Source organism: Papilio xuthus, unplaced genomic scaffold (assembly GCF_000836235.2).
Source record: "Papilio xuthus unplaced genomic scaffold, Pxut_1.1 DF826115.1, whole genome shotgun sequence".
NCBI classification, from domain to species: domain Eukaryota; kingdom Metazoa; phylum Arthropoda; class Insecta; order Lepidoptera; family Papilionidae; genus Papilio; species Papilio xuthus.
This window is the reverse complement of record NW_013532534.1, coordinates 3,871,588-3,885,231: the sequence shown is the minus strand read 5'-3', so window position 1 is coordinate 3,885,231 and position 13,644 is coordinate 3,871,588. Positions and strand designations below refer to the sequence as shown.

General features: G+C 32.6%; 1 protein-coding gene across 1 annotated transcript; it reads right to left on the bottom strand.

Annotated features, from left to right (window-relative positions):
• Positions 1-1,098: 1,098 nt before the first annotated feature.
• On the bottom strand, positions 1,099-7,893 carry LOC106123444 (cytochrome P450 4g15-like). Its single transcript, XM_013319777.1, has 11 exons — positions 7,799-7,893; positions 7,089-7,300; positions 6,251-6,448; positions 5,678-5,860; positions 4,982-5,051; positions 4,649-4,775; positions 4,382-4,568; positions 4,105-4,217; positions 3,341-3,578; positions 2,674-2,859; positions 1,099-1,836 (listed from the first exon to the last, which is right to left on the bottom strand). The coding sequence occupies exons 2-11, from the start codon at positions 7,294-7,296 to the stop codon at positions 1,658-1,660; spliced, it is 1,689 nt and encodes a 562-aa protein (XP_013175231.1). The 5' UTR covers positions 7,297-7,300; positions 7,799-7,893; the 3' UTR covers positions 1,099-1,657.
• Between the last annotated feature and the right edge of the window lie 5,751 nt (positions 7,894-13,644).

The following is a 13,644-nucleotide window of genomic DNA, read 5'->3' as shown; positions in this document are numbered from 1 at the left end:
CCCCTCAAATAAGTTAATCCGTTCCACCTTTACGTTCGCTACATGTAAGTAGATGACTGAAAGTGCTTCAACTATTTCATTCTACTAATTTATCACCAAATATTTACTTAACTTATAGATTGTTATAGGTATTTCACCCGCTAGAGTAAATAAATGTAAAACAAATCATTACTAATAATTGATTTAAAATTTCTTTAAAGTATGAGACAAATAAATGGTCAACGTTACTTATAAACCCTTACAAAATAAAATAGCTAAAGTTCTATTATGATTATTTGCTATCTGTTAAGCGTTAATAAAATTCAAACATCTATAATTTAACATTTTAGTTCATTGGATTATTGGAAATTGAAATTAATTATACACTTATTTAATTCCTTAAATACGCGTGTAACATTTTGAAACCTACAAGGTCGCGAATTTTTAATAATTTATTTAAATGTTTTAAGTACTTGAATATATTTATATAATTCTGCCATTATTGATGTTCAAAGAACTTGGCCGGTCTATAGTTAAAGTTTGAATGATATAGTTAAACAAAAAATAAGGTATTGTAGATTGAAAAAAAAATCTCAAATATTTATGGTTGGAAGAAAACAAGTTTTTTTTAACTAAAAGATAATTTGATATCCTGTTGACCGGTTGATAAGATATTCTTTAGGTTTAATAGCTGTGGCCCTTCATTGAAAATTAAATTTGAATAATTTTGAAATTCAAAATTGCTAATTTTTCCAAGAACTTGATTATTTTTTTGAATTTTAAATCAAAAACCTTTAAAAGTATAATAAACCAGGACATGGTCTACCATAAATAACAAAGCAGTAGTATCCAAACTGTATCGGATTTCTGAACAACCTGAGGTACTTGGCTTACCCGTGAGTATACAAAATTTTTTAAAAGATTACTCCAAAGATTTGCTTTCCTAAAAGATAAGCTTTACATGAAAAAAACTTTTAAATGCCTCTAGAAATATACAAGCTTTCAAAATATATTATAGCGTGTCCAGAAAAATAGAAGAACTCGCCATGTTGCGGAAAACCTAAGCAATAATTTTCTTGTAATGGCAACAGCAATTTCATTTAAAACATAAATGCGTCGCCGAGTTAACAATATGCTTTATTTTAATCGTTTATTAAACGTAGCCGCAGAGAAAAAAAACATAAGTAAAGAAATTAGAATAAGTCTTAAATAGTCTGGATTTCATTTGGAATAACATAATAATTGCAATATCAAAGTTGATTGTGGAGAGGGATGCTATGTTTCTGGTCAGACTATACTCAAATATAGATAACCGATGAATTTGCTTATTTTCACCCTGCTAGATAAGAGTTTTCAATTCCATAAAGGATATAAAGTTGTAATACACAATCGTTTATGTTTTTTTTTATTATTTTAACATACAATTAGCATATTTAATAATATTTTTGATGATAAAAAAACTTACAATAATATACAGTACGTCTCAAACCTTACTTCACCAATATGACATTGTTTAATCATGTTTTATAAATAATAAATTGTAATTTAATAAACATTTAAAGTACTAAAGTAATACCATATACTACATTAATATGTATATGAAGCAAATGTTAGCACAATTTATATAATGATTATTTGATGTACTGGTAATAATTGTTAAATTTAATAAGGAATGTTACTATCCTATGAATGGTACTCTCTGCCGCGGCTCGATCTGTACCCTAAATCCGTCGGTACGTTTCAATATAATGTCAGCTTGGAGCCTGTATTGATCTTCAGTGATGTCAGAAACCATTTTATAGTTTCTTAATATAGTTGAAAGTAGTATTTTCAGTTTCAAAATGGCGTACTTACGACCTGAAAAGTAAAAAAAATATTTTAGGGTATATTTAATTGCTATGGGTCACCGTACTCTGTATGGGCTCAAAAAAATTACGAAAAACATGTTTATCAAGTTTGAATAAAAAAACGTGATTATAATATAGTCAGCTATTTCTTATATATTTTAGTTTTGCTGTCGTGGAACGCGTGTCTATATAATTGTCTGGGGCCGACGCGGTTGGCGTGAATTCTTGGGTACTTTATCGGTTAAACTTTTGATGCGTATCACGTAAGATGTGAATCAAGATAGCAATGGCCAGTTCGTAAAGAATTATTTTTCTATGTAAATAAAACGAAAGCGATAGTAAAGGGAATCTAATGGATGCGTATCATTGTAATTAATAGGCGTATTATTTTAAATTGTTTCAACTTAATTAACCATTCTCTGTTAAACGATTCTATTAACAAAGAATGAAAACAAAACACTACGTTGACATGCATCCGGTGAAGATTTTGTTAGAACACTGTTGTAAAACACAAACAAAGAAATAAAGATACACAGGGTGTGGTTTTTAGAGAGGTTCCTAAAAGTCATTAGGTGTTGTGACACGCATGAAATGTGACAAAATTGTAAGTCAGGTATCTGTTTATACCTGCCCTAATTGGCAATATGTAGTATTAAAAAGTGGTTAACGAGCTAGCAGGTCACCCGATTAGATGACCACTGCCTATTTTATTGCAGAAAAATGTTTCTTTTCCGTGTTAGAAATTTTTACTTCATACCTATCTTCTGTGAGGTCGTCGCATTTCATCAGTCGATGCATTCTATTCGGGAAGTATGTTATTGTTGCTAATACAATTTAAATAACTTACCAACGCAACTTCTCGGTCCAGCACTGAATGGTATGTAGCTATAGTAGTGCCTGTTCTGGGTATTTTCTGGTAAGAAGTTATCAGGATCGAAAACATCCGGCTTCTTATAGTATTTGGGGTTGCGATGGATTTTGTAAGTACCGATGACAACTGTTGCACCAGCGGGCAGAAGGTAGTTGTTTGTAGCTGAAATATAGGATATAAAAACGCATTTGTGTCATTGTGTCATGGCAAGCTAGTAATCACACATATTATAGGTTACTTAGACTTTTAATCTTGGCATTGGTATATCACAAGTTACATCTACTTATTTCTTTCCACGAAAAGTACTATAGTTTGAGAAAAATCAGTAAACTTCATTAAGAGTAAGTAATATATCCTATAGAAAGTATATTGTAATGAAGACAATAAAATATGTTTCCAATTTTTTATGCTTAAACTGTTAGGAAGAAAATCCAACACTGAGCCGGTGCATCGGCGCAACACTAGCCTTATTAAAATATCAACGCTTATGTCCCCTCACTAATCAATCTGACAATTGACTTGGTAACGAAAGCGCGCCATTCGCGCCAAAAGATTCTAACTAATAATGCCTAAAATTGCCATTGCAAAATTATGTAATACTGAGGCATTTGATTATCGATTGAAACAAAAATACTGGTGTTACCTATTTTAACGTCCCTCTTTAATTTTCTAGCGATAATCGGTACAGGTGGATACATCCGTAGAGATTCGAAAATGACGCGTTCCAGATATTTCATTTGCAGCGTGTCTTCGAAGGTCGCTGGTCGATCCGAGTCGCCAAATATTTCGTACAGCTCATTGTAGACTCTCTCCTGAATTTTCTGGTGCACTCCAAGGAGACACAATACGAAACTAGAGCCCGCAGCAGTCGTGTCGTGGCCCTGTAATTAATACGAGTACCTTGTATTCTTGTAAAGTGGAATACTTAGGTCATGTACTGCGGCATGACAGTTACACGTTACTTCAGCTGACAATGATGGGCAAGATGGAAGGCAAGAGACGCGCTGGACGTAGGAAAAAGTCTTGGCTACATAATGTTAGGGAGTGGACGGGGATCAGGTCAGCGGAGAAACTGTTTGGCCTTGCACATGACAGAACCAAATATTCCAAGTTAGTGGCCAACCTTCAAGACTGAAGAGGCACTAGAAGAAGAAGAATTCATCCTGTATTGTATTTAACAGGGATTAATATAAAATTATTGAACGTAAGCCATGTATGAATTTAGGTATAAATGTAAAATTTTGCTAACTAAAACTTAAAACTTCCTGCAAGATGTAGATCACATAAGTATTGTTAGATGATTATTGTGAGTAAATTATATTTCTTAATGCAAATTTAATTGCTAATTTAAGTATTGATATAAAATTAGAATTCTTAAAGATAACAAGTTATAATTAAGATACATACCTCAAACATGATCGTATCCACCTCCTCTTTGATTTCAAAGTCCGTTATATCATTGGTACCATTTTGAGCTGATTCAATCATCAGATCTAAGAAGGCTAAACGTTTCTTCTCACCTGTGAAAAAAACTAAATAAGTATGGGTTCTTCATGACTATGCTCCATCTCTGTATCAACTTTCATCGACATTGAAGCCGTATCTCCATACCTTCAAACAAATATCCATCCATCCATCTAAACATTAACATTTATAATATTAGTCCAAGCTATTTAATACTGACCCACGTCATTGTCATCATTGTCGTCTAAATCATCTCTATATCCTTTGAAAACGGTGTCTCCTAGTGTTTTAGCATTTGCTAATCCTGAGTCACTTGTTACTTTGTTTTGTGTAATCTCTTCGAGTGTAGGTGGAATTATACCTTTAGCTTTATTTTCTATATATTTATCCTTTTTGTTTTTAATGACCTGCGATTTAAAAAAATAATTACATCAAACTTTTTACTTTAATATAACTTTTTAATATTCATCTATAAACAAATGTTTACCTTGTTCGTTAAACCGTGAATAATATTTAACAGCTGTTTTTGTTTTTCGAAGAATTTCGTAAATTTAAATATGGCGTCGAAACGCATCCAGAATTTATAATGTCTCTGATGAATGATGTCACACATTCTGAAAGTAATTATTTCATGATTATATTAAAAAATTGTATGAATTTGCCATAGAACATTATAACACTTTTTCTTGAACTAAGCTCAAAAGTGATGTACTAAATTGTTTTGGAAAGGCTCTAGAATTCGATAAAAATTAGCAACTTATATAACATACGGAGAGTTTGGTAAAATGTGTAAAATTATATTTAAATAATGTAAACCTACTTCATAACAGCCATGGCGTAATCAAATCCAGATTCGTCTTGTGTTTCTTTTGTGATACCCATAGCAGTCTCTGTAATAACAGTATCTATGGTAATTTTGGCAAAACTTAAATGAAATAAAAGATTTTAATTTTGTTGCTTGCTTCCTAACTTCACAAAGCGTTACCATGTAGATAATTATTTTCTCATTTTTGTGTCCTGCGTGTCTTTCAAAGTCCCACACTTGGATGGATCAAATCATCGCGTGTGATGTATTATATAATAGTTAGTCTATATTATTGTATTAGAGATAACAAATTAACATCCATACATAGATACATAGACAGAGGTTATAAGTTAATAATATTCAATTGTATATGCAAGACCGTGAGTTTTGAATAACTACCGGTTTACCCTATAACCTGATTAATATTAATTGAAGTAACTATGTTGTTTTTCGGCAAATACGGCTATTAGCATTTTACATTTATATTTCTACAATAGTAAAATTGTGCAATTAGTTTGAAATGTAAATTATAAAAAAAATTACACTTATGTTTCATCAAAGATCTTTCTACTATGACCCTCTCAATAAAATATATGGGCCAGCGTGGTTGACTTTGGCCTTTTCACCCCTAACTTAGGGTAGGCTCAGAGGCCCTCAGTGAGGATGTATAGTAAACTGATGATGAAGATAAGGAAGGGATTGGATGCTTACCAAGTAAAATATCAACCGTTACTCCGCTCATGTAGTCGTGTACGTCAAATACTTTTCCTGTTTCGCTTTTCATTTTGTCCACCACGTTCTTGCTGTTCTGATTGAACACGCTGATGAAGGATTTCAATATGTTTATGTGAAATGTTGGTGCAATCATTTTACGATGTGACCGCCATTTTTCTCCTAGAAAATAACTTATTTTTTAAAAATAAAATTTGTGTTTTTTATATTATAAGGTGGCAAACAAGCGAGCGCGCTGCCCATAGACATTCTCAATTGCAGATGCGTTGTTTAATATATTTGACGGAGGAGAATACGCACAGAATATTTTACTTAAGCGTCTCATCCTTTGTCGAATCAAACAATTTTTTTAATTCGTATACCGAAAGTTGTACATTGGATTCGCTTCCACTTTTTTTACCTTCCATATTGGAAAAGGATAAGACACCACAGTCGTTAATAATACTTAGAAAGTCCACGATTTTGGATTTTATTATTTACTAACTAACTTTTCGGCAACAAATATAGCTGCGGTCTCTACCACTGTGATTGATTAAGATGTGATTTGCTTACCTGAACTTATTAAGAGTCCTTCACCAAGCCAAGGCTTGAAGAATCTGTACTCCGACGCCTTGTCGATGTGTTCCTGGCTGTTTAATATGACCTCAGCGTCGTCGGCATCGCAGAGAAAAACAACCAGCTGTGAGCCGAGCCATCCTCGGACCACCGTCCCGTACTTTTCAACGTAGTCCAATGCCAAAGTAACCAACTCTGTGGATGGGTCATTATTTAAAAAGTTGTCAATGTTAATCAAATTAGAAACTATTTTTGGGTGAACTATTAATGTAAAATATTTTAAAATTTAATAAATGGACAGTAATTTTTGGATTTTTTATATACATCATTAGTATATTTTTATATGATTCGGTTATAATTGTCGTTAGACTGCGTCCATATAACCTGAGGACGGGCAGCAGCGTCCTAAAAAGTTGGAGAAGTACTGTGATTGTCAACCAGTCTGCTAATCCCGTATTTTCATTGTTTCCTAGTTGTGGCAAGTGAATCTGTTCGCCCGTATTTAAAAAAAAAAGTTAATAGTTCTTCCAGACTATTTTCTAAATATGTGCTAAATTTTATCAAGATTCGTTGAGTCGTTCAAGAGATACTTTCGAACAAACATCCTTCCATCCATCCATCCAAACCATCGCATTTATAATATTAATAAGATTTATTGTAATTAGTGGTCGCCCTTTGATTGAAGTCCGACCATAATACATAATCATAGAGATGTTTTATTTTATTTCAATAAAAAATATATTTGCACTTTTCTTCACATTAACTTTGTCAAATTCTTTGAACAATTTCTTTTCACGAATTTAAGTATAGATAAAAAATAAAATTATAAAAATACCATCGGGTTTCTTCCCTAACGCCAATAAAGCATTGCCAAATAGTGGTACTGTGGAAGGTCCGGGCAACTTATTGCCTAGTTTATACAGCTTGGATTGTGTTTGCCATCTATATAGAATCCAGAGTACTGTGGCCACCAGTACTAATGGGTAGATAATCAGCCGTGTTGACGTACTGGGGTCCGTCGGTATATCTTCTACTACCGTCATCCTACTGAAAAGACAATATGTTATGCTTAGAGCTTGGATGTTGTTAGTTTTTAAAACTTTTTACGTGTGTTAGAGAAAAAAACAATGAAATACAAGTGAAAATTGACTGTAGTGTATAGTTATATAGACACGGTTATTCTTTGTGTTGTGTCGTTTGGAAAAATCGATAATTCTATTTGACCTTGAATAAGTAAGTTTGGTCCTTTGTTACTTATAAGCCTAAATAAAAAGTAAGCTTTAATATCGACAATTTCTAATAAATTATTTACAATATTCTGCAAAAATTATTAAATAAAATTAAAGTTAAAGAATAATGTAATTTTGTTTTGTTTCAAATAAACCTATTATTAAAAAAAATAAGGTTCAGTATCCCGTGATTTTATGTCCAATATTCTAGTACTTTCCATTAAAATCTTTAAAATTAATATCGATTTCTCGTTTAAGAAAAAAAATTCTGAGTACTTTTTCGATACAAAAAAAATGGAGATATTTTTTTAATTACCTTTAAATGTTCGGACATCAAGGGACAACCACCTCCGCGTTCTGCCGACCCGTGCTTTACTGTAATACGATATGCTGTTTGCATAACTATTCTTTTTATATATTATGCGAGTTGTTTACTTTAGGTTATTAAGGCGAAGCGATCGTTAACGTTTTAATTCGTTTCAAATTACTCATTTTCATAATTCGTTCAAGTAACTAATGATACCAGTGGTCATTGGTCGAAATGCTGTATAAAGGTAAAAAAAAACATAGTTTTGTGTACTTCTTCTCATTCTTTCCACATTAACTTTGACTGTGTCTTTCAATTTTGATCGTTGGCGAAATATTTTAAAAAAGGGGTACAATTTTTCGTTTCATTATATACTCATGATCAATATGTAACTAGCTATCGCCGGCTACTCCGTTCGCGCAAATAAAAAAAAACCTTAATTATAATAGTAGCCTATGTGTTGTTCCAGACTATGTTCTACATCTATGCCAATTTTCAGCGTGTCCATGCAGCCGTTCTGGATATATCTTCTAACAAACATCCATCCGTTCAAACATTCTCATTTATAATAATAATAAAAAGTGAGATGATAATACGTATTTCAATTTTTTTGCAATTTTGGATGTCTGCTATTTTAATAATTTCGTTGGTATGTTTTCACGTGGTATTGTATGTAAGCCAATAAATATGATTTGACTAATTAGACTGTCATTTGACTCGAATTCTTCTGAAGTGCGTCACAAAGGTACAGTTTTGTTGTAATCGTTTTTTAATTTAACAACAAGTTTTGTTGGAACCGTTACTAAATATATCTAATTACGGATTAAACTAGCTGTAACAAGTCTGTCAGCGGAATTAAAAAAAAATATTAGTGTTCTTCCTTTCTACATGTATGCCAAATTTCGACGAGATCCATGCAGCCGTTCTAAACGTACCTTCTAATAAATATCCATCTATCCAAACATTCGCATTTATAATATTAGTAAGATATTAAGAGCGTCGGTGGCTCAGGGGTTTAAGCACTTGACTTGCAATCTGCAGGTCCTAGGTTCGAATCCCGCCATGTACTAATGTGTTTTTCTATTTTCAATATACATATGTATGTATCCGACGTTCTTACGGTGAAAGAAAACATCGTGATGCAACCTGCACATATCTGAGAAGAAATTCAAAGATATGTGTGAAGTCAACCAACCCGCATTGGGCCAGCGTGCTTGATTATGGCCTAGTTACCCGTAATATAGGGTAGGTTCCGTGCCCCTCAGTGGGGATGTATAGTGAGTGAGCTGATGATATAAGATATTAAAATTGAAGCTAATCTTTAAATTTTACATGATAGAAACTCCTTTGTGATATATTGAATTTTATTATAAGCTAGTCTTGTCCTAAAGACTGTTGCAAATATTTTTACAATATGGTACGCAAGAAACTCTACGGACAGAATAACATTGTAAAAAAAAAACATTTTCACTTTAATGCACCTTAAATTTTCTGTGTGATTTATTTATTCCTGTATTCTACATTGACTTTTAACCTTAATTTTTTCATTGTTTGTTAATTGGGAAATGATAGTATTACAGTGAATAAAAGAAAGATGCAAATTTTACTCTGATAGTATAGAAATTAAATACATTTTACAATGGCTGAATTATGCGTAACAAAACATTAAAAAATATGATATTTTAGTGATTGGGTTGTCATTGTTTGTCTGGAAAGGTTAACCTTGTGTAATGTAATTAATTACAGAAGAATTATCCAAAGAGGTTTAGCCTAAATTAAAACTCTTTGCCTTGCTCTTGGTAGGGACTAGCCTCGATCGGAAGTTGCTATATTACCTAAAAGAGTCAGGGATTCCGATACTAAAGTACTAAAAATCAAAATAACAACAAAGAAAATTTTAATTAAATAAAAAACACTTTTTTTTATGATGCAAACCATCTCTGGCGTCCTTAGAACAACCTGAACATCATGAAACTTTAACACAAAATTGTTTATTATAAAATAAACCGTTTGAACTGTAATAAGATATGTTGAACTCTGAACAGCTTGGCCTTTATATTAAAGGAATGAGTATCAATAAAAGTTTACAGTAAACATTACGGACCTTACAATAAAATATTAGACAGTGTTTCAAATACATTTTAACAGAAACACATGTCAACCTTTTTATACATTAGGCCTCTGAAATGCGATATTGACAAATAATATAATAATCCGGCAGCAGCACTATGGAGAATCGCGGCGCAGACAAGCTGGCTCCGGCGGCACACCGATTAGCCAGGACGGAGAAGTCGACGCACGTCATGGGGCCAAGTCACAACGGCACCCAGCCTCACATCATTCAAAAATAGATTGAAATCAGTAGCTTCGAGAGGGCGCTGTATACATACGAATAATTTTTCAAATGAATTTTGTTTTTGTAAATCGCTCTTTGACCTGCAATTCAAACATTACCAATAAATATTGTAGATAAGAAAGTACTTACACTGAAAGTATTTTCGGTGATTTATTGGTAAAACATACCTTTGTATAACAACGATGACGTCCATAATATAAATTACCGGCGGTCAAAGGGTTAAAACAATGTTTAACAAAACAATGTCTGACTGTATTTTTGCAGTAATATTTACATTATATTTTAATCACTTTTTTCATGGTAGAAGGCGCCAGCAACAACAATATCTGTTGCAAAAATGAGCCAGCTCAGCCGGTGCCATACCAGACCACACAGAAAACGTAACTCTGCGTTTCGTCTAAGGACGTGCGTGTTGCAAGCCTAATTATAGTCCTATTTCCCTTCCTACTCTTTTTCCACTAGGAAAGGAGGAAAGGTGATTTGACGGAGTATAGAACGCAAATGAAGGGGAAATATTTGCTTTCTGTGCGTCCCCTCCTCCAAAGAATAAATGTAAGTAACGCATCTACAATTGCTTCGCTATTTCGGCTAATTCAGGTGACCGCTTCCTCTTTTGCAATCTTATAATTAAACTAGCTGTCGCCCGCTACTCCGTACGTGCTGAATTAAAAATAACTTATTTATTAGCCTACGTATTCTTTTAGACTATGTTCTACATCAATGCCAAATTTCAAGGTTCTATACAACCTTTTTGAAGATAGCTTCTAACATCTATCCTCCCATCGATACATCCACGCGATCACATTTATAATATTAGTAACATTAGTATGATATTTTTTGGACTAGGTACTTGATAATACACTGCTCGAATTATACAAAGACGATGAAGATATGATGGCGATTGTCTCAAATATTTGTTCTAGACTCACAGTTAAAGAAAAATGTTTTTCATAATTTGTTTATGTTCGACATATTGCGCGACATTACGACGTGACGCAAGCACAGGTTAACTAAATTAAACGTATTTCGTAGGTGAATACAATTAATCAGGATTAAAACAAAATAGAATGTGCTAGTAACTTTGAGGTAGGTGTGTTAAGCCAATTAGTTTTAGCAGATTATGTCTGCTTTAACCTATATAACTTTAGCGTGTCAGCTCAGATTACGTTCCGGCACAAATCAATACTCGATCCTTAATCATTTTTGCTTATCAACGGTAGTTCTAATATAGGTATTTGTTAATTAATATTATTAAATGATAACTTACTTTCAGTATGTTTCTTGTAGTGTTATCAAGTAAAAAACCATTTTATAAAACGCTTTGATTATTCAAAGCTTACGTTCAAATAACGTAAGTGTTTGTCTTTTAATGCATGTTAATTATTTAACTCACGTTTATGTTGAGATAGGCGTAAGCTGACCTTTGATCTTTTGTTTTTTATAGTAGACAATCACGTGGCTTAGACAACGACTGTGTATTAGTAGATTCTTGAACATTGATGTTATGTATTGATGGATGTTTTCTAACAATCCTCAAGTTTTATGTTTAAGAACAAATCAAGATTTCAAAAGTTAATTAATAGTCAATGCATCATAAAACAAGTCCTGAAGGTATAATTATAGTAAACTAAAAAATTACGTTATCTTTTCAATCTGCTTTTTATTTGCGCCTATAGCTTTTGCATAGCAATATGTGAAGTAATAAAATTAAACATTTGTTTTCTTCAGGCGTTTATGCTGCTACAGTATACTTTATTTGTACTATAAATTTAACCTGTTCCCTACGACTAGCCTTCGAAAAGATGTCTCTTATAACAATGCTGAGGTGTTCCTAATGTCAATTGGTGGTTACTGATAGCAGTGTTCATATCTGAAGGTTACAAATTGGTAGATATGAGTTTTGAAATAGCTTTATGTCATTGACATTGGATCTGATCTTCATCCAATCTTATCATAAGCGTTGTATCGAATAAGATATGGGACGGAGCGAGGACGAACGGATATTAAGTTTACGTAAGAGTTTAATTGCACCGTATAATTAACTATCGCATGTTCCATATATCCAATTGTGTCGCAGTTTTATATATTTTTAAAGACATTAGCTATTATAAGTAGATATACGAGGGTATACATGTGTAAACATAAAGCTGAGAATCAAAAAAAATTTGGGATACGTGTGTAACTGTAACTATCAAAAAATAAATCGAAATAAAAAGTATATAAAGGTCAGACATTCCAAACTTATTTCTGGACAAAGGTAGAATTTGGTTAAGGTTTTAATGCCGAAGTGATTAAAAGAAAAGAATCAAATAATTTTATGTGCTAAAGTAGTGGCCAAGATATTATCTTACTTTACGGTAACATAATATTTAAGTGTTTAAGACAACAGGAAAACAGGAATTTGTAAATATTAAATCGTTATTTTCAGCAGAGGATCTAAAATAAGCAAAGGTGAACGTTCTGATGTAATAAAGAAGCCCATAAAGTAACACAAACTTGGAAACCGTTATACAAGTTGGGTCGTATCGAAATTACAATTTGAAATATCGGATTACGTAAAGCTTGTAATATATTGTCGATTGTTGACTTCGTAATTGTTATGTTAAGGTTCATGCCTGAAGTAAGGAGGTTTTTATGGCTGAGGATCGTGGTTAGCATCGGGATTAGTTCTGGAGTAAATGATTCGCTCCCATCGACTTAGGTCCAGCGCATCTCTCACGACTGCGTAGAAATTGGATGACGACTGTTTCTTTGCTGGGTTGATGGTCGCGCGATCTTCTGCTGTGTATATTAGAGTTCGCGTAATGATTATGTTTGATCAACATATCACCGAGACGATAAATAAACCTACCATTTCTTATGAATCTTCGGTTCGTGCTTTCGCTTTTCCTACGGTCGTGTACTACAGGCACCAGTATTAGCTATGATTCAAGGCATATATGTGTTTTTCTTGTAGTTGTCTGTATAGTTCTTTATACATCCATATATAGAGCTATAGCTCTTTGTTATAAGTTAATTATTGCAATGGTAAAAAATTCTGACACAATTAAAAGGCGACTAAATTAATTCAAGTACATATTTACTATCTCTGCTACCTTGTTTTTGGAAACAATACTATTTTACGTAGTAGATAATTTTTAATGTTTTTCACATGAAGTTAATGTGAAGACAAACACCATAGCAGCGAAATTTATGACTTTCAAGTGATAAAAAAATTGTAAATATTGTCACGTAAAACCTAACCTAACTCATCAACTTTAAGTGAAACAGACTTATAGTTAAGTCTAAAATATATATTCTGGAGTGTTAATCTATTAGTTCACTAAAAAATTAGTTTAAATATTTTTCAAACTAAACGTTACAAACAATTTTATAAGAGTTCCATTCCATACGTTAAACACTGCATAGAAAATAAGACATATTCTTAAATAACGTGTATTAAGAAGGTATTTATAAGTGATAAGATAATTCATAATCAAACAGTATGGGAGTAGCGTAA

Bases quoted from the DNA above. Each gene is read 5' to 3' on its own strand.
- LOC106123444 (XM_013319777.1), bottom strand. From the start codon at position 7,296: ATGACGGTAGTAGAAGATATACCGACGGACCCCAGTACGTCAACACGG. The intron at 4,218-4,381 runs GTCAGTATTAAA...TTTTTTTCACAG, and splicing joins CAATGATGACAATGACGTGG to GTGAGAAGAAACGTTTAGCC. The intron at 3,579-4,104 runs GTATGTATCTTA...TATTAATTACAG, and splicing joins TGGATACGATCATGTTTGAG to GGCCACGACACGACTGCTGC.